Source organism: Gymnoscopelus braueri, assembly GCF_963280865.1.
Source record: "Gymnoscopelus braueri genome assembly, chromosome: 23".
Taxonomy (NCBI): domain Eukaryota; kingdom Metazoa; phylum Chordata; class Actinopteri; order Myctophiformes; family Myctophidae; genus Gymnoscopelus; species Gymnoscopelus braueri.
The window spans coordinates 10,996,853-11,021,879 of record NC_137625.1 but is presented as its reverse complement, the minus strand read 5'-3'; the positions used below and the strand labels follow the sequence as shown (position 1 = coordinate 11,021,879).

Here is a 25,027-nt window from a genome sequence, read left to right as displayed (position 1 = left end):
GACGGTTAAGTTATATAATATATGGGTCAACACGTTTCTGAATGGCACGTGCAGTCTCCCCTTACGTAAAAATCTCGTGCCAAACGTCTCGAATTACACTGCGTAGGTGATTCAGAACCGTGACGTCAGGTCAGCAAATTGCACTACGAAAATAATTACATAAAATAACTTCTGGTCAGTGGTGTAAAGTAACTAAGTACATTTACTCAAGTAGCCTACAATTTTTACTTTATTGTATTTCCAATTTTCTGTAGTTTTACTTCTCAGAGGCAAATGTTCCCGGACTTTTACTTTTAACACACTATTTCTACATGGCAGATACTTTTGCTTAAGTAAAACATGTGAGAGTACATTTTCCACCACTGCTTCTGTAGCTGTAGAATACAACTCTCGTAGACGTATTTATGATTCTGACGTTTTCAATCTACGAGAGTTGTAGGGTTCACCCCCCATGGACACAGGGACTTTCAGCACTATACCCCGTAGACACTCCAAACATGTACAAATAAAAAATAAAGGTGATTACCCCCACGCTCCAAATGTTAACTCTCGCTACGGGGTAGTAGTTTAATGTAATAATCCATATTTTTCAATAAATAAGTGTTTTAATGCCGTCTGTGGCCGATTCTGTCGGAAGTTCCCAATGGGCGGTAGTTACGCGCCCATCTGGTGAAACCCGGAATTACACTCAATGTAAACAGGAAGTAAACGAGGGTGAAAAAATGGCGTTCGGCCACAGACGGCATTAAAACACTTCTTTATTGAAAGATATGGATTATTACATTAAACTACTACCCCGTAGCGAGAGTTAACATTTGGGGCGTAGGGGTAAGCACCTTTATTTTCAATTTGTACATGTTTGGAGTGTTTACGGGTAGTGCTGAAAGTCCCTGTGTCCATGGGGGGTGAACCCTACAACTCTCGTAGATTTAAAACGTCAGAATCATAAATACGTCTACGAGAGTTGTATTCTACAGCTACTGCTTCTGCATGCTCAGGATGTCGGGGTATTTTATTTAATTGGGCTGGATTTAGTTAGTTTTAAATCCAACATAAACTGAATCACAATTTGGATGTGATCAATCAATTGGATGACACACAGTTCTTGACAACAAATAAAGCCTGTATAAAATGAGTTTGTGATGGCCAGAGATACTAGTGTTGTGAAATGCCATTCATGATTCATCCACGGGAACATCTTGTCCAGTCCAGCAGTAGGCTAATGCATGAATGGAGCGGATAGTAGAAGCTATAACCTATAATGGGATAGCCTACTTTAGTGTACAGGCTAGTAACCCCCCCCCCCCTCAAATGGCCGAAATGGGGCTGAATTGGTTAATGTATGTAATAATAATCAAAATCTACAAAGTAACTAACTAAAGTTTTCAAATTATTGTAGTGGAGTAAAAGTACAAGATTTGCCTCTGAGATGTAGTGCTACTGCTAGAAGTACTGAAAATTGGAAATACTCCAGGCAAAGTAAAAGTACTTAAGTACAGTACTTGAGCACATGTACTTTATTTACTTTACACCACTGAATGGGATAGTCTACTCCCGTAGTGTACACAGGCTAGAAGAGTAGTACCCCCCTCCCCACCCCCGCAGAAGTTGTGTCCTCATTTTACACACTGTCCTATGTGCACGTTTCTGCCTCCCCCCCACTCCCCCGCCTTTGTTAAACGTGAGGGGGGGGGGGGGTAAGAATAATGAAGTCAATTATGCAACGTCTATAGAATGTATGCTCCTCCTGCTCTCTCTCCTCTCCGGACGGCACTAGTACTACTACTACAACCACCTCCTCCTCCTCCCGGCTCCACATGCTCCAGACCGGCTCCTCCAGGAGGCATGTCGCTGGACGACTCTCACTCTGCAGCGGCCGGTCACGGTGCCACTGACGGGACAGCGGAGGACCCACCTCCTCCAGGTAAGGAGAGGAGGAGACCCCCGGACACATTTATGATTTAAATCACAGGTTCCCAAACTTTTTAGCTTGAGACCTCGCCATGGATCACACGACGGTCGTCTGTCACGACAGTCATGGATGAACTTCAACCTGGTGTTTGCACCTTCTCTCTTTTTGGCCTGTACATCTACATGAACGTTCAGATTTCAAATATAAAGTGCTTACCCCATGGCCACGGATGTTATAATTCTGTTCGGGCCCGCAGAAGTACCCGTATCTTCCGTATTGTTCAATAAAAAGCATTTGAATCCGATTGGTGGCCATTTTCTCATAGAGTTATAATATATCAGAGTGCAGTACACCTCCCAACCGATAGGGTTGCGCAGTTGAAAGCATATGGAAGAAATTCGTAGAAAATGGCCACCGATCGGATTAAAATGCTTTTTTTTTTAACAATACGGAAGATACGAGTACTTCTGAGGGCCCGTACATAATTGTAACATCCGTGGCCACGGGGTAATCACTTTATATTTGAAATGTGAACGTTTATGTGTAATTGAAACCTAATGAAAGATTGGAGACATTGGAGACTGGAGAGCATTATTCAAAAATGCATCGCATGATGATAGTGAAGGCACCGGCCGGCACGGGGGGGACTCCCTCTTTCATTGGTGTGTCGCCCAGCTTTGCCCAACGAAGTTACTGCTCAACGCCTTGTCTGAACCTCAAAACCAGTGGTGGAACATACAATTACTAATTTTTTTTACTTAAGTAAAAGTATCAATACCACCATGTAGAAATACTCTGTTACAAGTAAAAGTCTGGTATTCAGAATGTACTTTAGTAGAAGTACAAAAGTATTGGCATCAAAATATACTTAGTATGTAGTATGTAGTAAGTACCAAAAGTAAAAGTACTCATTCAGAATGTCCCATTTCAAGTTTTCAAAATGAATAAACATCTTTTGAAAATAGCAGATCTGCAAGATGGATGTGTTGTAACCTTGTAGATTTTCAAATAGCCAAAATATATTAAGTGGTTAATGCATGTTTAGTAATAAAAATCTAAATCTAAAAAGTAACTAGTAACTAAAGTTTTCAAATAATTGTATTGAAGTAAAAGTACAATATTTTCCTTAGAGATGTAGGGTGCGTTCGGATATTGCACACCGGAGCGCACTCGCCTATTAGTTTGTATTGGCCAGTGCGCTCAGTGCTGTATTTCCGAACGCACCCGTAGTGGAGACGTAAAAGTAGGCTATAGAAAATTGGAAATCCTCCACTGAAGTAAAAATACCTCAAAATTGTACAGTTTGAGTAAATGTACTTAGTTACTTTCCAGCACTGCTCAAAACCACGTCGACCTGGGCGAAAGTTAACAGGATAGGTTGGCACTAGGGACATCTGGGCACCTCGATGTAAAATTGTCTATTTAGTCCAAAATGTTAAAAAATAAAATATTTGTATTTCTTTTTTTTAAAGTAAAGAATACATGATTAGAAACATGGTGTTTAACATGGTTAAACATTCGACATTTAAGGTCTGATATTTATACAATTGCTACAAATTGCTACAAAACCTCTATATCCAGTCATTTTGGAGCATAAACAAGAAGTTGAAGGATAAAATTAAAGGGATAGATCACCCCCAAAATGATTATTTTTTTTCCCTATCGATTAGTCACCCCATGGAGACTTGAATTCCTGGATATGTTTTAGTTTTTGTCGCATCCCTAAGCCAATAATTTGAACGGTAGGAGACACAAAGAGTCTCCTTACCTTCGACAAAAACTAAAAAATATCCATGGGGTGACTAATCGATAGAAAAACTGTACTTTTTGGGGTGAACTATCCCTTTAAGTCTAATAATGATGTACCGTGCATGTTTACATCATGTGTACTTTACATTACTTTTTTACATTTTGGACAAAATAGCCAACTTTACATCGAGGTGCCCAGATGTCCCTAGTGCCCACCTATCCTGATGTACTGTATCCGGGCCAAACACCGGGAAAAGAGACTTGGAGAGTGAGAGAGGCTGCATTGCTCCACTGATCTACTGACCTAATCTCGAAGAAGCCAAAATGTGTCCCAAACGCCGAAACAGCTCCCTCTGCTCAGGCCGGGAGCATAGCAGCGAGCCCCAGCATCCTCTGTAAATGTATAAAAAGTATTTTGAAAATATTTATTTTCAAATGGCCGAAATGTATATAGAGTGTAGATAGAAGTGGTTAATGTGTTTTTGTAATAATAATTAAAATCTACAAAGTAACTAGTAACTAACGTTTTCAAATAATTGTAGTGGAGTAAAAGTACAATATTTTCCTCTGAGATGTAGTGGGGTAGAAAAAGTATTGCAAATTGAAAAAATTGTATTTAAAGGACGACTTCACCCATTTTCAACCTGTGTTCAAATAATTGGTCCTCACTAATGCTCATGATAATATGGTACCATTTTTGTCCACTTGGTCTGTGTCTCAGAGGAGGGCTGTGGAAAGTTCAGAAACCCGTCTACCAGTGACATCATCGATGGGGAATCCAAGCTAATAGAAACTACAGGCTTTCTATTCCTGGAAAGTTAGCATGCTATAATGGAAGCCATTGCTCTCGCGTTAATACAAATAAAATAAAATGTAAATATTGAAGGAGAAAAAAAACGTCCTTACCATGATGTCACTGGTAGACAGGTTTCTGAAGTGTCCACAGCCCTCCTATGAGATACAGACTGAGTAGAAAAAAATGACACAATTTTATCAGGAGCATTAGTGAGGATCTATTATATGAAGATAGGTTGAAAATGGGTGAAGTCGTCCTTTAAGTACAGTACTTAAGTAAATGTACTTTACATCACTGACTTTAAGTACTTCTGTTTCAGGTTGTAAATGTCAGTCTTTTAGAGCATTTTCAGTTGGCTCAAATAGGGGACGTACTGTAGTGGTATAGTATAGTCTTGTCATGTCTTGTTTTAGCCTAGTAGCCTAATGTTAGGGCTATGGCAAAGAGCACATTTTGATAGCCCTGTCGAAAATGGGCATTGAAACTGACATCAGTTTAGTAGCTACATTAACCAAGAAAAATTTACAAATTACAAAATGCATGGGATACTTTCCTCTTAAATAGAAAAATAAATAAATACTGTATATAAATTCCAGTGTTTAATTAATTATAATACAATTAATTCATTTATAATTAATAGTAATACCTCAGTTAATTAAGACTTGAGTGAGCCATGTTTCATAATTATGATCTGTTTATCCTATTATCATTCATAAGGAATGGTTTAGTAGTATGATCAATATACAGAAAGTTCATAGGTTTTCTATCTTCACAAATTGATCAATGTCTCACTACAGGATATGATAACATCATAGATTAGTTATCCTACAGTCTTCACAGTTTAGAATAATCCAATCAAATATTCTTAGCATAAGGAAAAGTGGATGAAGTTTAAATTTAGTATAGCCAATCCATTCCAGGGCACCTAGAGAGATATGATTCAACAATTCCACCCACCCTTATGATGAAAGTGTTTAGCTGAATTATAAGTGTAATAATTATATGCATTGCATATTACAGAACCTTAGATGCCAGCATTTACAGTACAATAAATGTTGGCGTCGGCCCCAGATGATTTTCAAGCCCTTCATTCTTGCATGCTATAGGTCAGTGGTTCTCAAACAACCCCCCCCCCCCCCAATTGATATGTATTTGGCCACAGACCCCATCTAAAAATGTTTTGTGCCAGGGGCCCCAGAAGAGAAGATGTACAAGCTTGTACATCGAGCAGATGTACAAGCTTGCAGCACAGAACAACTTGACGCACTGTGAGCTTGTAGATCTGCTATTTTTTAATAGCCAACATATAAATGGATAAAGTGGTTAAAATGATTGTGATGCTATATTAGCTACTTTTGCTGGGGACCCCCTGGAAACCCCCCAAGGACCCCTGGGGGTCCCCGGACCCCACTTTGAGAACCACTGCCATAGGTTGTTTGCAGCAATGTTGACAGAGAGTTGTGTACTTGCTGTGACATTTTGTCCATATGGATGGTGAAAACAAACAAAAAAAACCCTATAATTTATCTATGATTGATTACTCACTGATGAGGGAGTAGTGGAGAACTCTTGAAAATGAAAAAGAGTAGCCTACTTTTTGTAAATGCCAGTTGGAAGCAGAGTTGTCTCATGTATAAGTAAGAAAAAAAAAACTGCATTCAACTTTACTAGACTGTCACACTGTCCGGAATTTGTAGCTCAATGCTTTCCTTTATTGTTCACATGAGGACATACTGTAGGAAGCAGGAGATAAAGAAGTAGGCTACAGTGATTCACACACACATTGCCTTTTATCTTCCAGTGACAATATATGAATGGAATATATGAATTGGGGCTGTATTCTCTTCTCCTATGGTAGGTCGACAGCTTGTTTTCAATCAGTTTTTTTCTAGTGTAAGTACTTTGGATGTTAGGAAATGAAATTGTCTGGAGAAAATCTGACATAGAGAGGCCAACCTGAAAGAAAAAGTAAGTTTTGTGCCCCAGTTTTTGTTCATGTTCTTTCTGGATAATAACGATGCTTTCACTTATTTGCTGCCAAAGCACTTTGCATTTCAAAAGGACCATACCAGTGTATTTTGTTATACATTACTACAGACAATTTTACATAGTATGCCACAGTTTTTAGATTTTCCTGTCTTTCAGGAAGTCATTGTTTTCCATTACTTTCTGTATGGTATGAAAGTCAGCTTGCAGAGACTGAATAAGAGGGAGGAATGATGTGCAACATCAGATGGGTTGGATTCAAATCCGGGTTCTCACACACTAGGATATAGAATATGCTCTGTACGTTTTCTGGCCGAGCCACTAGGCACCACAGAAGCAAATCAATCAATTTTAAAGTGGATTTATCAGAAATCAGGTAATTATTCTAAAATGAAAAATATGAACAACCACATACAATAGTGTGTGTAATAATGTTATTGTTGTCTGGTGTCCAAACATCTTATACCTCAATTTTTTACTTAAATGGTTATTATTATATAGTAACTATGAAAACGTTGGTGTATTAGGATAGAGACAATTTACCTTACTTAGTAGTTACTTTATCCAGATTCATTAATTGTTAAATCATTTTAAACACTTTTTAAGCTCACTGTTGCCATTGATTGGTTATTATGATCAGAAATGTTCACTGCAGATCTACTACTTGTGAAATATATTTAATATTTTGTTTTTCTATTTGGATTTATTTGGAAATGTGACCATAAAAAGAAAAAAAGCATGTATTTATGGCATTTGTAAGGGGTGTTTCTGAGGCAGTGTCTCAGGGGTAGAGTAGCCGGTAGAGCGTCCGGATGATCCCGGGCTCCTCCAGAGTTAGTGTCAAAGTGTCCTTGAGGAAGACGCTGAACCCCTAATTGCTCCTGATGAGCAGGTTGGTGCCTTGCATGGTTTCCTCCGCCATCGGTGTATGAATGTGTGTGTGAATGGGTGAATGTAATGCACGATCTATGTAAAGCGCTTTGGATAAAAGCGCTATATAAATGCACCATTTACCATTTACAGTTGAATGACTCTCACTTAAGAGAAACCATTCACATACTGTTTACGTGGGCTCTCATCCAGCTAATGCTGGATGAGAGCCTACATTACATCTCTGCACTTTTAACTGTTTGATGTATTTGCTCTTCAAAGGCACTGTTGTAGACCTCATCTTTATTATGTCTTCATTAGAATAGGTCATTAACTGAGAATGCTTCATCCCACTTTTCCGCAGTAAAGTCAGTCACAGCGAAGGAGCTTGTAGTAGAGACTACATATTGTTAATGTATGTATACAATTAGATACAATGCGCTCAACTTGCGATTCTAACTTGAAAACTGGGTGCTGGTTCCATAAAGTAGTTAATATTGATTAGAAATAAGGCAAGGATGGCATTCCAAATGTACCATTTATTGCCTCACTGATGTTTCAGGTAAGATGCCCTTCCTCAGTGTGTGCATTGGCAATTTCACAATAGACCCAGGTGGGTCATGGGTAATTATAGATGTTCCCAACTAGCACAACAGGTGTAACCCCACAGGGGAAGCAATGATCGCTTAATGTAGGTTACTAACATCACACAATTACATTCCCTTTGTATCCAATATGCCTCCCTCTGGAGATTGGCCCTGTCCCTATTTGTCACCTCTCTGTGGCATATTGACTATTTCAATGTCCATTTAATGAAGTTCACTCAAGCTGTGGTTATGACTAAAAATGCGTAGCTACCGATTGATTTATCATCATGATTAGGAATGGAACACTTTCACTAGGACATCAAAGTAAGTTGGAAGATCACTTATAAAAGTATCTATGCAGAGTTTGAAATGCACTTGCAATTTGAGGGTCACTTTCCAATATGTGCCAACATCTACTCACTACACATTTTGTGATGTTATATATTGTCAGAATCACCTTTGTTTGTGTTTGTTTACGGGCTAAAAGAGAGCCTCCAGACCGGTTTCACCGTGCAATGTAAGTCAATGAGGAGCTTTTTTTTTTAAATTATCGATCTAATCAATGGAGCAATTATTTTAGATTTTTCAATCAATCAATCAATCCTGTTGCATCTATAATTGCCCTTCACCCACTTGGGTCTATTGTTTGTGAAATTGCTCAATGTACATGCTGGGGAAGGGCATCTTGCCCGAAACGTACATATGGCAATGGTCAATTTGGAGTGATATCCTTGCCACATTTTTTTTGTACTTTTAGGATCTAGCACCTCAATTTTCAAGTTAGATTAGTACTGCATGTATGTAATAAGAGTAAGTGTGTGTTATCGCCTATGAGTCTAGACAACAGATTGTTTGGTTATCTTGCATGAAGGCTTAGGGTTAATAATGAGTACATTTTATGACCAATAAGGCACAGGTAATTGTGTGACATTAGAGGCCACTTGTTACATAGCATCATAGATGACCCATAAATCCTCTCAGAGTGGATGTACAAAAACATTTTATGTCCATAGAGTACATACTGTTCCGTACACACAGTACAGTACTTGACCCCGTTAAACCTTTGTGCCTGTGCCAGAGCATGACCTCAATAACCATGGGACAAAAGAGGTTTTAACTTTTTTTCTTTCCTGTGGAGCCAGTGGCTTTGCAATATGAGCAAAGCAATTCATAACAAATGCTAAGGATTGATATTATGCCCTTGATTAAATGTGGATTTAGGGAGTTTGTGAGAAATACCCCAAAACACAGGATTGATAATATCCCCTTGAAAAACAGCTTGTCGCTTCTCAGACAAGATTTAGGTTTTGATTTGATGTTTGTTTGTTTTACTTACACACTGATTTGTATGGAGACCGTTTCAGAGAATTATTAGGATTTTGTGACTTAAATTTTTTTTTTTTTCGGTTTGTGGCTTGAATTGTCAGCTGTGTTGTATCTCCAATTGCTGCTGTATCTAACTTGCTCATGCCTAAAGAAAACACCATGTTTTTATTCGCAGTTATAAAATGTCACCAACACAAGCTAAATGATGAATGAAATGTTACAGCCTAGATTTGACCTTCTGATGGTGCATTGCAATGTGCTTCATTCACTTTCATCAGGTTTTGCACGTGTTTCTCTTTCATGTTTTTGACAATGCCATTTGCTCCTTACTTGAAAATGTAGGTGGGCAACAGGACAATGTGGGTCATTCATAATGTTCATTCTGGAAAGCACCCATCACTTTACCATCCCATTCTGTTTTTCTCCCACAAATTCTGAATCACATCTGAAAAAGTCTGGTCCAGTCAGTGTAGGAAGTAGGTCAGTGTTACAGCATTACATAAGCCTTTAACCTCACGTGGGCACGTGCATGCTTCCAGAGAAAATCCAAAACATAGTCTGAGAATTGGCGCCCCACTCTGACAAGCTTTTGCAGGTGCACTGATTCCCAGGTGTCAAAACAGTGGAACGTTTCCCTATGGCTATGTCATGTTGGCTTCTGGTTAATAATTGCACCCACATGTCCACTTTTGCCAGAGAGGTGGGAACTGGGCAGTCTCAACAGTTAACATCAGCTACAACCTATTTATGTATTTATTGTCTTGTCTTATCTGTATGTAGTGTACTGACCCACCTGAGCAAAATGTATTTAAGGACATCTAATCTAATATAATCTAATGCCCAATCATGCTCAAGTTCTTTTCATTTGGTGGATTTCCACTTTGCTGATTTTCCAGACAAGCGCTAATGATCATACTTGTGGTGCTGAAACATTTAAAGGCTTAATCCAGGATTGTTTTGAACATAAACATTAGGATTATATTCACATACATTACAGTATTAAAGAGTTTGTAGATGGAAGATGTAAATTAATTAGCCCATCATACATTGAAATATATATATCTATTACACTCCAATATTTACAAAGATTACGGCCATAAACAAACCTATTACAGCCCCCTAATACAGAACATACAGTTTAGTAGTAAGCCATTTATGTGTTGTCTATAGTGTCTAAAGTCCCTCTATCAAGAGCTGAGTCAATCACCTAGAGAATAAAAACATGTCTCCACTGGTATTTTCTTCTTCTTTTTGGTGGTAGGGCTCCCTATTTGTTTATATTTGTATTACTGATTGGACATTTAATAACCATCAGGTTCAGTAAAGATAGTTTTGGAAGACCTTTGTCTGTCGTTGTGTACTGATTGAAGATGTCATTTTATTTCCAGTTCTAGAAGCATCAGCTGCCAGCACTCTGCCTGAAGTGATGCCCTCTGCTCACCTTCCCCCACCTTCAGACCTGCCAAGGAAACGTAAAGGAGACAAAGAGGACAGGTCAGACTGTTAGGAAATAATAAATGCATTGCGTTCAAGTAAATATGTATATGAGAGGGCATTCATTTCTGTCTGTTTAATTTTGCAGGCAAAGTCTTGAAGTAGAAATGGACGATGACCTCTGCAGGTAAAAAGCAATGCACGCAAGCAAGCTAACGGGTAAAGTTCCTGCCCACCACCGCTGAGACTGGTTGTTTGGGGCACTGTGGCACTGGGAGGGATACTTTGTTCCTCCGCATACATTATGTCCTCCCTGTATAACTCCTCACTGTCACTGAGGAGACATATGGTTGTCTTCACCTTTATACCCTCACTAACAAACCACCCAGTATTGGTCAGCAGTGACAAGGGACTACAGTACAAGGGACATTTGGGAATTGAATTGTGAGATTTTTTTTTTTTCATTTTGCAGGGAACATTTTAATGTAATAGTAATTTTGATGTTTTGTAATTCTTTGTTCTAGATCTGAAGATGATGATGGGCACCCTAAAATGAAATGCTTCAGGTTATTAAAATCTCTCTTACAAAGTCCATAATGTTGATGTTAATTTAGTTTATTTTCTAAAACACAGAAAACAATTTGACATATACATTTGGAAAATATTCATATTTGAATATTCATTTTTGTTATTTATTGGAAAATGTGTCAACATACAGGGCGCCCCACAGCCAGATTGAGAAACGACGGAGGGATAAAATGAACAATCTGATAGATGAGCTTTCAGCCATGATCCCTGCCTGTATCCCGATGTCGAGGAAACTTGATAAACTCACCGTGCTACGAAAGGCAGTGCAACACCTGAAAGCTCTTAAAGGTAGGCCTATTCGCTGTCAATGTCAAACTTGCTAGCATTTCAGATTTTGTTTAGTTTTCCCAACAGGGCTCCTTAATCACCCTTTTTTAAAGGTGCTGTCGGTGATTATTTTGTGTTAAATAGTTCTATATTCCCATAACAACAAGTGTTTATTCAGGGCTGGGGTCAATTTCTGTCACCCCCTGAATAGGTTTTAGCCATCCAAAGGTCAAATCACCAGAAACAAGCTAGCTAGTGCCACACTTGTAAGAAACAGCACAGCCTCTTAGGGGATGCTAGCAGGCCTTTAAACGTTTAGTCTCATGTTTTTCCTTGGCAGTGGTTCATGTGTCTGTATCTATACATAGTGTTCACTCTGTATAAACTGTTATTTTCTGAACTAGGGCTTATGTTATGTTCTTTATAGCATGTCAATGAGTTTTTGCTTTTAATTATTTAGTTAGCACAGGTGTCACTTAGTTCCAAATGGAAAACATCTCTTGAAATATTGATGTTGACATGTTGATGATGGTGTTGACACAGAAGGTGACCCAGCAGGAAACAGCTCACACGTGTTCTGTGTCTCCTCACTCAGCAGGGACAAGCAGCATCTTCCCTGACAGCACCTACAAGCTTTCATTTCTGTCTGACGATGACCTAAAAAAACTTGTACTCAGGGTAAGCCTGTATGCATTGGCCTATGATTTCCTTTGTGGCTTTTATGCCTGTTATTGACAGGACAGTAGGCTGACAGGAAATGGGGAGAGAGAGATGGGGAGTGACATGCAGCAAAGGCAAACAATTGTGTTTATAGAAGTTTTCAAAAAACATTTATGTGGAATGGTTATTGTGAAAAATATACCAGTGAAAGATTATATAAAAAATAACGTTTGTTTAATTGAAAACGTTACACAGTAGTACTTGATTCAGGCAAGCAAAATTAGACAAAACAAGAACTAAAATCCAGTTCACCGGTTTGTTTCCGTTTTTTAATTTAAAATATTCAGTTTTATTGTATAAAATCGTTCTCTTCTCTCCCGCTCTCTCTCTATCTCCATTAACAGGCTGCGGATGGTTTCCTCTTAGTAGTGAGCTGTGATCGAGGGAAGATCATTTTCATCTCAGAGTCAGTCTCAAAGATCCTGAACTTCAACCGGGTGAGTAGGACTTCCACATTGTAGCTACAGTACCTAGCATCTACAGTTCAACAGCTCATTTCTTAGTGCCATCACTTCCAATTTCACTTGTTTAATCTGTATTCTTTGCCAGTTCTATCTCCTGATTGGATAAAATGGGTATCCCGACCTGAAAATGCATTTTCTGTTTACTAAAGAGCAGGAGAGACGGGGAGGTTACTGAACAAATACTCTATATCAATGAGTACTATCAGAATATCAATTAACACCTATTTTAACAAAACAATATCACTTACCCTACCTTTAACCTTTTACGGTATACATTCTGTTTGTTAATTAGTTTCAAATGTTTACAGCTGGAGCTCATTGGTCAGAGCGTCTTTGATTACATTCACCATAAAGACATCAGTAAGGTCAAAGAGCAGCTCTCTCCCTACGAGAACCCCCATGAACGCCTCATAGATGCCACAAGTAAGTCACACGGTCAAATTTAGGGTTCAATTGAGCTTACTCGATACATTTCAGCTGTGTTTATACAAGCGATTTTTATACAGTTAAAATCATAATACATTATTTTTGAAGTTACATTGTAATGATACAAGTTTATATTTTATATGTAATTTGCATTGAATTAAAAGCCCATTTTACTGCTGCTTTATATAGCAAAGGACAGTAGCACATTGGAATAATAATTTGACTCTAGAGTCACAATCTCAGAGTTAAATTAACACTGAGGATTTTGTTGGATTAGATAGATGCCCTGTGTTCTTTTTTTTCTTTTTTGCTAGCTGGGTTACAGATGCAGACAGATTCCCCAGTCGGAGCGCCCCACTTGTCTACTGGTGCGCGGCGATCCTTCTTCTGTCGCATGAAGCACAGCAGAGTCCAAGGGAAGCCTGAGGACAAACATGCACTGCCTTCTACATCCAAAAGAAAGGGTAGGTACTGTACAGTTAGAATAAAGGGTAGGTAGGTAGGTAGGTACAAGTAGAAGAAAGGGTAGGTAGTATACTGTACAGTTAGAATAAAGAGTAGGTACAGGTAGAATAAAGTGTAGGTACATTTACAGTAGAAGAAAGTGTGGGTACATTTAGAAGAAAGTGTAGGTACATTTACAGTAGAAGAAAGTGTAGGTACATTTAGAAGAAAGTGTAGGTACATTTACAGTAGAAGGCAGTATGTGTGGCCAAGGTCATATTAACTTTTGTCAGCTTTTCATTGTTACAGTCATTGTTGAAAGATTGATGAACATTCAGTTTTTAATTAAGACTAGAGGTTCATGAAAACATTATGTTCAATTAAAAATACTGGAGATTATTTTTTAATGTTTAGTGTAACAGAGGTACTGTTACTTCTTCGATATGCGTTAAGGACTGTATTCTTATAGGCGCTATGGGCTCTATTATGACTGTCGCAGTATATAAGCTGGGGCTGAGGCTCAAAGCGGCTCAGCGGACTGTGGGATACTAGGTATGGTCTTACCTTGTCTTATCCCAAGTCTCCAGATACTCTTCAGTTCTTACTCAACAGCTGGTCTGGCGCCCGCTCACGCCTGCCGCTGTGCTTAATAGGTGGGACATGGTGTCGTATGATCTTAGGGTGGCGTCATGCTGACGCTACGTCCTTAATCGGGACGATTGCCCGTCGTGATCGTCGCCTTGGTAACATTTAGTGTTTTTCTACAGCTGCATATATACTGTACTCTGCCCCATTTCAGATCACAATAAATTATGACCACTTTTTGCAGTATACCCATTACCCGCCCGTTCCTAGTTGAGTTACTTACTGAGCGATTGTGTGGTTATGTGCGTGGGGTGGCACAACATGGTTCACATCTGGAGCCAGAGTTGAAATACACAACCATTAGACTTGATGATGTCTCCAGACAGCAGTGTTTTTGGCCAACAGAGGGAAAACAAACAAAAATGTTTAAAGTATATTTCCGACCTATATAAATTATGCTAACGCAGTCAATTGTCTGACAAAGGAGAGCCTTTAAAGTGGATGATTGTGGGTAGATGGGAGAGACATGACCACTCCCACATGATCTCTCCCACACAACTTTTTAGTGTCACTAATGACCATAAAAAACATCCTCAGGCACCGTAAAAATAAAATAAAAAAAGCTGTCAATGCAACTTCTGATTCATAAAGAGATATTTATTCCTAATCCGACTCAATGGAAGGTTACAGTGTCACCAGTTTGCCTCAATTTAGAAAAGCTGCATACGTAGGTTGAAATTCCAGTTCATGATGCAATACAAAGTATTAACATTTGTCTTTGTGACCATATCATTTATTGCTAAATCAAATGTGTCCAGAATAAATAAAATAAAAAAATGTCTGTCAAAAAAAGTCTTTGTATCTCAGTCTGGGAAGTGGGTCAGTTTGATAAAATGATAGATAGCTCAAACCACTTAGCACTTACACAGTTTGTACAAAGAAATTGAGCTTTGGCGCCCTTCAGAGGTACAGCTTAGCAAGTGCACTGATTTAATGAATCAATGGAATGCTTTCTTAGAAACTTAAAAAGGCTGTGAGGTCAAGTTTATGATTTGTACCAAATGGTAATTTTACAAGGGAAATAAATGTTATAATCTTTCAGTGTGAACAGTAACATTATGCGATATGTACAGTTCTGATATTTAGTACTGATATCTTTGACAAAAAAAATGTTAATGTTAATATGTTTATACTGTAGGGCACTGTTCAATGGGTTGTATCTATTATATCCTAATCACCGAATAGGAAAACGTTGAACCTCAGTATCTTAAAACCACTGTGATAGAACTTTACATACCCAAGATCACAATTATTGTTGACATGTGATGGTGAACTAATATTACTCTGACTCCATGAATGCATCTATTTTAACAGCATTCCAAATAGGGCAGAGTGAGCCATTGTTAATGTTGAAGACTACTGTATTTAAAAATGAATATATCTTAATATCAATACTGATAAAAAGCCTGATACAATACCTGCCCTATTGGCAATGGATATGGGTCTGTCTCTGTGAAATCAAGACTTGTAATCTCATTCACATTCTGTTCTCTTTTTCCTCTGGCTGTGAGATAGTAGTGAGTTTTCACTACTGATCAAACTGTCCACAGGACAAAGCAGCCGACTCAGGTAAATTGACTGACTACGCTCTTAACCATACGTACAGTATAACACCTGTAACAAACTCAAACTGTATGGGGAGGTAGGGTTACTACAGTACATATAGTATGTATGCACATTGAACTGGGAGCAGCCCAGTACTACCACTGTGTTGTACTGTTGTACTGTTGGACAAAGAGCAGCAATCGTTAGTATTAAAGTACCTTAGCTCAGTGGTTCCCAACCTTTTTCCTTGGAGCCCCCCTTCTTACATTTGACAAAGCTGAGACCCCCCACACGTGCGCACACACGCACACTTGTGTTTTTCTAACATTTTAACCACTTGAGCCCTATTACCCGTATGACGAATAGCAAAAATAGCCATTCTACAATCTCACAATGTGTCGCAATGAGACGCGTTGTGAGCTTGTAGATAGATTGAAAGATTGATGAACATTCAGTTTTTAATTAAGACTAGAGGTTCATGAAAAAAACATTATGTTCAATTCAAAATACTGGAGATTCTTTTCTAATGTTTAGTGTTTTTCTACAGCTGCATATATACTGTACTCTGCCCCATTTCAGATCACAATAAATTATGACCACTTTTTGCAGTATACCCGCCCGTTCCTAGTTGAGTTACTTACTGAGCTATGGATTGTGTGGTTATGTGCGTGGGGTGGCACAACATGGTTCACATCTGGAGCCAGAGTTGAAATACGCAACCATAAAGGTCCTTACACACCGGCGAATATGCGAATATACGCAAAATTCGGACTTGTTCCGAATAATTAAAAGACGCTTTTTCGCTTCGCGAAACTGATGTGGACGCTTGCATTGACTTTAAAAAAAAACGTATTTATTCACATGAAGAATTCGCCCCGGTGTGTAAGGACCTTAATTTTAGGTTCAAGATCTGTCTCCAGACAGCAGTGTTTCTATCTATTTTTGCTATTTTTTAACCATTTTGAAACATGTTTTTAACAATGTTAGTGTATTCCACAATGATTTTACACGTTGGAATTAGCTATCATGTTATGCAACGTGTTTAAAATGTTGTACTACCTCCAAATGAGACAATGCCCCTGTGATCTTTGGCGCCCCGGCCTTGAACACTGCACTAGTTCAAGGGCAACTTGACAGGTTCAAGGTGTTTATTGTCACATACACTTAAAATACAGCAGCATTATATGGTTGCTACATTGGTTGCGGTAAAGTTGTTGGGGTGTAGCCTATATTGTTGTACACTCGCACACATAATACATACACAGTACACACATTTAATTTGTGTTCTCCATGTGTCTATAGATTCTTACAGATACTGTACTGTTCACTGCACTGGATACATGAGGAGTTTGCCCACCAGCCTGCTGGATATACAGTGTGAAGCAGAGAAAGGGACCTCTCATCTCACCTGCTTGGTGACCATGTGCCGCGTCCATCCCCATACTCCCCAGCCACCTTCCACAGAGGTCAACGCCAAGCCCACTCAATTTGTCACACGCTGCGGCATCGACGGCAAGTTCACTTTCGTAGACCAACAGTGAGTTTTGTTATTTGCTCTACCCTGTTGTCCTGTTTATGATTAACGGCTGAATTTGTCATTTCTCAACACACTGTTCCATTGGGGGAAAAATGGCATTGAAATTGTTTGTGAGAATACAACCAGGAGTTCAGTAGTTTCATCACTTCACTGTCGTTTGACGTAACGTTTTCTGTCTTTGCCATTGTTTCTCAAAAGGAATGGTGCATCTCTTGATGACATCACATGCCACGAGCATAGTGCGTAACCCAATCGAATTTTACATGAATTTTCCTGATGAATGTTACACAAGGCAGTGTTCTGTGCATGTTTGTTTTAATTTGTCTCTTTTAAAAGTCACATCTAGCCTTTCTTAATTAATATGTCTGGGAGAAGCATGCAAGAAAGCATTCCATTACAGTGGTACACTTGAATTGAAGTGAACTCAAAGTATGACTGTGGTGGTACCAAACCTCAATAAGATGAAAAGATAAAAGCAGAGTAAGAGAGAAAGTAAATAGTGTTCTTTGTTTTTTTTATGTCCTTTTTTTCTCCACCAGAGCCACAACAATCACAGGTTATCTACCACAAGAACTTCTTGGCACATCGTGTTACGAGTACTTCCACCGGGATGATCTACAGTATCTGGCTGAAAAACACAGGCAAGGTGATGGATCAGAGTCAGTCTTTTTATTCATGAGCTTTAAAGGCTAATTTATACTTACTCGCACCACAAAAATGACATATTTTCCCATTATCACGTTACCATTTTTTCATTTTCTTCCAATTTAGTCGTTATGCCAATATCCAATTCCCCCATGCAGTCCCTGTCACTGCCAACCCTTACTTGTGATTCAACTTGATTCAACTGAAATTAGGTATTTTCACAACTGTTTTCGGTTGAAAATTGGTCATTTTTGTCGAGCGAAAACCTGTCATCATGTGACCCATACCATTTATCACCGTAAAGCTGAAATCTTTCTGTCTTTCTTTTTCCTTTATTTATTCAGGGAAGCCCATTGAGAGCAAGCTCTCTTTTTCAAGGACGCCCTGATAACAACATATAAAATACATACATAATGAGAAACAATAACAAACATTTGAATCACATTACAATGTCACAGATGCAAATAAACACAGTGTTACATGAAACAGGTGCAGTCACTATGTAGTGTGTCCTCAAGAAGCACCCTGAATGTCTCTAAATGAGACCAATCGCACCAGTTTCAGAGAGTCCTGAAGTTTGTTCCATTTGTGTGGAGCATAATACATGAAAGCAGTCTTTCCTTGAAGACTAATACCATGAAGACTTCTTAATAAAAGAAAACAAAAACAGAATAATATAAAGTAATATAAAGCATTTTAGTATCAAACTCTTCACTTACACTTTGTGATGACAATACTGTTGTTTGATATCTCTTGACAGTTCTTCGAAGCAAAGAGAAGTTTGAAACCAACTGCTACAAGTTCAAAACAAAATATGGCTCCTACGTTTCTCTCCAGAGTCAGTGGTTTAGTTTTATAAATCCATGGACCAAAGATGTTGAGTTTATCGTGTCAATAAACAGAGTTATCTCGTAAGTATTGTTTCTTATAATTCTCATAACACTCACATAATATTTCATCAAATATTATATGTTTGATAGTGTTTATCTTTATTATTGCTTGACCTGGTTGGTTTTTTATTGTTTTGTTGTCTATAAATTACTTTAAAAGATCTTTCTTTAAAATAGTGCTCGGTGGCGCAGTGGTTAAGTACCTGCCCACCACTGCAGAGTCTGGGGTTTTAATCCACCATGGTGCATCCGGCTTTGTCGAGCGTCTATACCAACACAATTGGCCTGTGTTCGGGGGAGGGAAGCTGGGCGGGGAGGGTCATATTTGTCACTACACGTACACCTACGGGCTGGGAGGCACCTGTCAGCAGGGAGTGTTGGGCTGGAAGAGTAGGACTTCCGGTGGGGGCTCCTCACTAGCCAGTAGGTGACAACACACAGACATTTGTGTGGGGAGGAATTCATTGACATAAAGATTGGGGAGAAAAATACTAAATAAATTACTTTTTGAGCGGTGTAGCCGCTCCTACAGTATAAGTGGGGTTGGGAATTTGTCTTTCCCTGTACTGTGATTGGCTGACTCTATTCACACCCTTTTCGCCGTACCGTGATTGGCTGACTCTATTCAGACCCTTTGCTTTGATTGGCTAGCGAGACGCATAATAATAACCTATAAACCTATAAATAGCACCACGCACTTCAAAAAAAATATTTTTTGAAGTGAGCTTCCATCACTGTGATGACCACTGTTGTTTCTAAATAACACGCTCACTTCACACTGGATGTGATTTTTAAATGTGTTTGGAAACTGCTATATATACTGTATATAAATTGTTAATAAGATATCCAATGTTTAATGCATGCCATATGACTTCATATAATGCTATTGGATCACAGCAGTAACATATTTGAGTATGGTAACGTGATTTCTACATCCTACCAGTAGGGGGCCCAGTCACACAGAGGAAAGCGAACAGTCTGGCATTTCAAAAGCCTTACAGGGTAAGAAGAGATGTCTATGTTATGTTTTTGTTTAGTTTTTTTACATTTGGACTTGCTGTTGACTTATTTTATGGTCATATTCTCAATATCTCTTCCTAGATGACACTAAATGGGTTCCGCCCATAATTCCAGGAATCTCCAGTGAGTCAGATACAATGATCTATGCTGGCAGCATTGGGACCCAAATCGCAAATGAATTAATTGACTCCAACAGGTGTGTTTTGTTTGTTAGTACAGTATTCTAAGCCTAAAAGGCACACCACAGTGCATAAATTGCCATCATAATCAACAAGGGAGTGAAGAAAGAACAACAAAAACATTTATTGTGGCTTCTGTTTCCCTCTGTGTCTAAGCAGACTGAATTCCTCTCCATCAAGCGGAGCTGCCAGCCCCTTCGCCCCTATCCAAGATAAATCTCCATTAGCACCCCCACGAACTAGTAGGACTGTGAGTGATCATCATTATCAGTGTTAACATACCTCAGTGCACATACCTCAGAGAAAATGCATACACAATGCATATTACAGACTGAGCAATGGCATATTGTTTTGTTACCTGGCTAATATGAATGATTCTAGGTGGCCAGTAAAGAAGCTGAACCTTCGTCTGGATCAGCAGCACCCACTAACAGCAAAAGCCCTGCAGCAATGACAGGTGTGTCATGACATTTTATTTTGTGTCACATTCTAGGCATGTGGATCTGGAGTCATGTGATATACATGTATCATACATTGTGTTTATATTCTATACCACCAAGTCTTATTTTTTCATGCTCTTGTTTCATCCAGGTGAGGCATCCCAGTTGGACTTAGACAGCATGGTGGTGCCAGGCTTGGCCAACTTCACCAGCGATGAGGCGGCCATGGCTGTTATCATGAGCTTGCTGGAGACGGACGCCAACCTGGGTCAAACAGTAGACTTCGATGATATTAGCTGGCCTCTTTAGGGAACGCATTGGCTCTTCATACTCCCACACTCTTGCTTCAGTGTTTTCTCGAGGAATTTGGTTGAGTACACTACAAGCTGGTTCGGTTTACTCTTCTGTGGCTAAACAACCTTGCTTGGCACATTGGAACCATGTAGATAGTACCAAAGGCATACCCACTCCATGTTTTATTTGCGGTGGGTTAATGCAAAAAATAATTAAATTAATTGTGAGGATTTTAATCAGTGAACAGCCTAGGTCTGCCTGCGGAAGCATTCCTAACTCCAATGTTCCCTGCTTCTTGAAGAGGCTGTATAAACTCTGTTGATGTTTGTAAAGCTGAGATAGCCGGTGTCGGATGTCGTCCCATGACTTCTACCATGTCTTTCTCACATGGTTTGATTGTTTTCTTTTTTCTTTTTTTTTACATTTTCTTTTTTAAATTTTATGTATCCATGATGCTTGAATGTGTGAAATAGACTTTCTGTTTTTCATGATGAATGTGCACTAAAGGACCGAGCCATGGTATGCCTATGCTGTATGTTCACATATCACGTTACATAACTCTTTGTGAAGGTAATCTACACTGAACTCCAGGGAAATGGATGTATTTGAGAACATTTCCATCCAACACCACATGTGTTAACTCTGGTTACCAATGGTTCCTCTTGTCTTGAATGCATAATGTGATTTTGCATCCTTTAAATGGGAAACAACAAAGCAGTTGTTTTGTGCTTACTTTGGCCCTAACTGACAAACTGTAATACAGTTTGGGATATTTATTATTGCATCTAGTGTGTCAGAAAACTGTACTGGATGTACTCTGTGATTTTAGTCAACAGATGATTCATGTAACGTTTCTATGTGCAAATTGTTCTCATCTGCTGTACTTCAGGAAAGGAAGATAAAGGTCTTTGAAAGTAAAAGTTGTTTTACATTTTACATGGGATGTGTTCCTTTTTTCCCCCTATCTTTAAAAAACTTTTAGCAAGCTTTCATGACAATACTGGAGAATGGCAATGCCATGGCGATTGACCACCACTAATCTACACCGATTGCGTAATAGATGATCAACTACAGCTACAACTATATACATATATAGAGAGAGAGAGAGAGAGAGAGAGAGAGAGAGAGAGAGAGAGAGAGAGAGAGAGAGAGAGAGAGAGACATGGCTGAGTCATATAGCCCCATTTGTGCCCTCTCCCTGCGCTGTTGCTCCAGAGCTAGAGCCTGAGGGGGAGGTCACAAACGGGACTAGCTGAGTCAGACAGCTGACAATATTTGTATCTAAGTTTTATTGAAATCCTTTTTATTATCATGGATAGCTTTGTGTTTAATGTTAACTTATTAATTGAGAACGGCGATGAAGTCACTATATCAATGGTAGGCTATAGCTATGGTTTTCTGAAAATAATGCCTCCCTGTCTTCGTACCTTTTCCCCAGAGGCATGATGTCTGCATAGCACTGGCAAGGTAGAACATGGGTCCTACAAGCCAACAAGCCACAATTAGATAAGAACTCGATGCACTCCAAGATGTTGACATGGCACCAGGTCTTGTCATTGTAGTGCACATTCTGAAAGAGTTGGATGAGCAGCATGACCGGTAGGTAGAACACTGCTGTTGGGACCAACGCCGCCAACACGTGTTGCACATGTCTGCTGTGATGGAGGACGATGGGCAGACCAGTATAATGATGTTGGTTGTAATAATGTAGCTTTAGAGTTGTTTTATAACTACCTGTTTGATAGATTTCAGTCTGTAAAGGCTGAAGCTACCTGCCTGTCTGCATTGTTGCCTGGTATGATTATTTTATAAGCCACATTGGGCTTTTTCTTTTTCTGAAGTTGCTTGTAAATAATGCTAGAACGGTTGTGAGCTTGTAGATCATATATAAATATGCACATTGTTTAATGGACGACATACATAGGTTTGAAGTGCTCATGTGGCCTATTATAGTCGCTTCTTTTGGCCTTGTTTTCATAGACCTGGTTGCTTATTTCTCACAAATTCTGGCAACAACTCTGCAGCCGCACTGTGGAGATTTTACATGGTGCACCTACATGTTACTGATTAGAGAGAATTTTATATATTTTTTCATTATTTCCTGTGTAATCGATTAATAAAACTGACGTGTGTAAATTGGAGCATTGCATTGCGGGATGCACAAATTGTATTCTTTAAATAGACTATCATCTTATATAAACACAATTGACACAAGGAATTGACACCCTCCCCTCTGCTGATTGATTAGAATCACAGAGATTTGTTGACAATAATAGCCTAGTAGAGAGAGGTGCGCGCTGTGTGCCCTGGCCGTCTCCACGAATCCATTGCAGTCTGTGTGCTTTTGTGGGTGGTTTTAGAATCCGCTGTGCGCTGTCCCAAAGGTGTGTGGGCAGAATAGCAATTTTGGGGATATAGCAACAACACACCCACGGGCACGCCTCCACCCGCAAATAACGGGATCGGCATAATGGAGAACGGGTATAGCAGGTGCAGAATAGCGTTTAGGGACAGCGCCAGCTCCATTATCCGTATTTCACGGGTAATGGGTAGGAAATCGCGGGTAATGGTTAACGGGTACGGGTATAGCTTGGCACAGAATAGAGCGGTATGTCTGTTTCAGCTGGAAGTGAGATTCCCCATTCTAGTGAATGCAGCAGCCTAGAGGGCGGAGCCAAAAGTACACCGTGCGTATGTCACTGTTCACAAGTCAAGTCAAGTTACATTTATTTATGTATATATATTTTGAAAACTGGCTGCCATCTTGAAAAAGTGGAGGAATTCTGCGTAGCCCGAGATTGATTATCAATTAGGTTGGTAAATAGGTTATCTGTGCCAAATTTCATGCTTGTATCACCAACTGAACAATTTTCTCAGTTTCCCGCCTAACTATAAAATGAATTTGATAACGATATGAACTGTAGCACTTTTCATACATAAAAATGCAGCTCAAGGTGCTACAGAAAAAAAGAAAGAAAAATTACAGATTAAAAACAAAAACACCTGCAAAGTGCTATACAATACAGTGCAGAATAATAGATAAAAAAGGAGGACTAAACCAAAAATTAAAAGTAAAACATAATTGTTAATCACAAATAAATCCCCTTATAAGATACTAATTAAAAGCTAGATTGAAGTGATGGGTATTCAAGTGGCGCTTAAAGATGTTGCATCGCTGATTTTTGGATGTCATGTATTCCACAGATTAGGGGCATAGTTAATAAATGCAGCATCATCTACTGTGGTTCTCAAAGCGGGGCTCCAGGGAACCTAAGGGTTCCTTGAGGAGGGGGTTCCAAATAGACCCTTACAGGTCTACTCTGTAACTCTGAGATAATTTGTACCCTCTCAGAGTTACGGCGTCTTTGAAATCAAAACGTTAGAGAACCCCTTATATACTGCTTGCTTAATACTGCCTCCAACATGACAGAGGGGTAAAAAAAAATATTCAGAGAACGGGCAACAAGAAAAAACTCACAATACAGCTGTGACAATAAAAAAAACACAAAGGTCTCCTTCACCTTTGCGGCTATTTTCCTCTCCTACTCCCAGTTCTTAACACGTTTCACAAACTGTCCATAGCTTTTCCCAAAGCATTTCTTTGTTTCAAGATTCATTCCGGCTGGAGATCAACTGGAACAGTTTCTATTCTAGAAGTTTCTATTCTTAGAGATAATCTCCTTTGCAGCCATGCCATCACTTTGGTTGGTATCACTGATCACATTCCTGTGTAGATGAAGCGAGCCTGGATTGCTGTTGGTAGTCATGGCTACCAGTTCCCACCTGATGTCGTGTGGGAGTCCCGACTGATGATCCAAACCATACTTAATAACTAGTAGCTTGCATAACGTCTTCAGACTAGGACTTAAGTCTAAGATGTACAGGTCATTGGGTCTGGATTCTCCAAAGACAATGATACGATCTCCCACCATGCAACAGCACATCCTCCAACATGGGCCTTTCCCCTTGGCCTCAATCTTCTTCCAGGAGAAGGTCTCTGGATTGAATTTCCACAGATCATCAAAGTTTTCCCAAATACCAAATATGTATAGCTCTCCATTGTAGGCAAAGGCTGAATGACCCTCACGCTTGCGTCCTTCTGGAATCTGTGCAGAAGGAATGCTCAGCCAGCAGTTGGTCTCTGTGTCAAACACTCTGATGCTGTTGTGTGTGTCGGAGTTGTAGTTTAAGCCCCCGAATACAAACATCTTTTTCCTGATGATAGTGGCAGAGTGACATGCTGAAGGAGGTGTTTTAGTCCCG

At 39.3% G+C, this 25,027-nt stretch overlaps 1 protein-coding gene across 1 annotated transcript; it reads left to right on the top strand.

The window, feature by feature from the left end:
* The first annotated feature begins 1,796 nt into the window (after nt 1–1,796).
* Nucleotides 1,797–21,656, top strand: LOC308079699 (basic helix-loop-helix ARNT-like protein 2). Its single transcript, XM_080421260.1, has 17 exons — nt 1,797–1,924; nt 10,615–10,720; nt 10,809–10,847; nt 11,185–11,226; nt 11,379–11,536; nt 12,111–12,193; nt 12,580–12,672; nt 13,008–13,122; nt 13,440–13,589; nt 17,062–17,296; nt 17,836–17,942; nt 18,702–18,852; nt 19,775–19,833; nt 19,933–20,047; nt 20,190–20,280; nt 20,412–20,487; nt 20,622–21,656. The coding sequence occupies exons 1-17, from the start codon at nt 1,846–1,848 to the stop codon at nt 20,777–20,779; spliced, it is 1,857 nt and encodes a 618-aa protein (XP_080277386.1). The 5' UTR covers nt 1,797–1,845; the 3' UTR covers nt 20,780–21,656.
* The last annotated feature ends 3,371 nt before the right edge of the window (nt 21,657–25,027 follow it).

Excerpts from the sequence above, each read along its gene's own strand:
- LOC308079699 (XM_080421260.1), top strand. The coding sequence starts at position 1,846 with ATGTCGCTGGACGACTCTCACTCTGCAGCGGCCGGTCACGGTGCCACT. Across the intron at positions 10,848-11,184 it reads ATGGACGATGACCTCTGCAG|ATCTGAAGATGATGATGGGC; the intron begins GTAAAAAGCAAT and ends TCTTTGTTCTAG. Across the intron at positions 19,834-19,932 it reads CATTTCAAAAGCCTTACAGG|ATGACACTAAATGGGTTCCG; the intron begins GTAAGAAGAGAT and ends ATCTCTTCCTAG.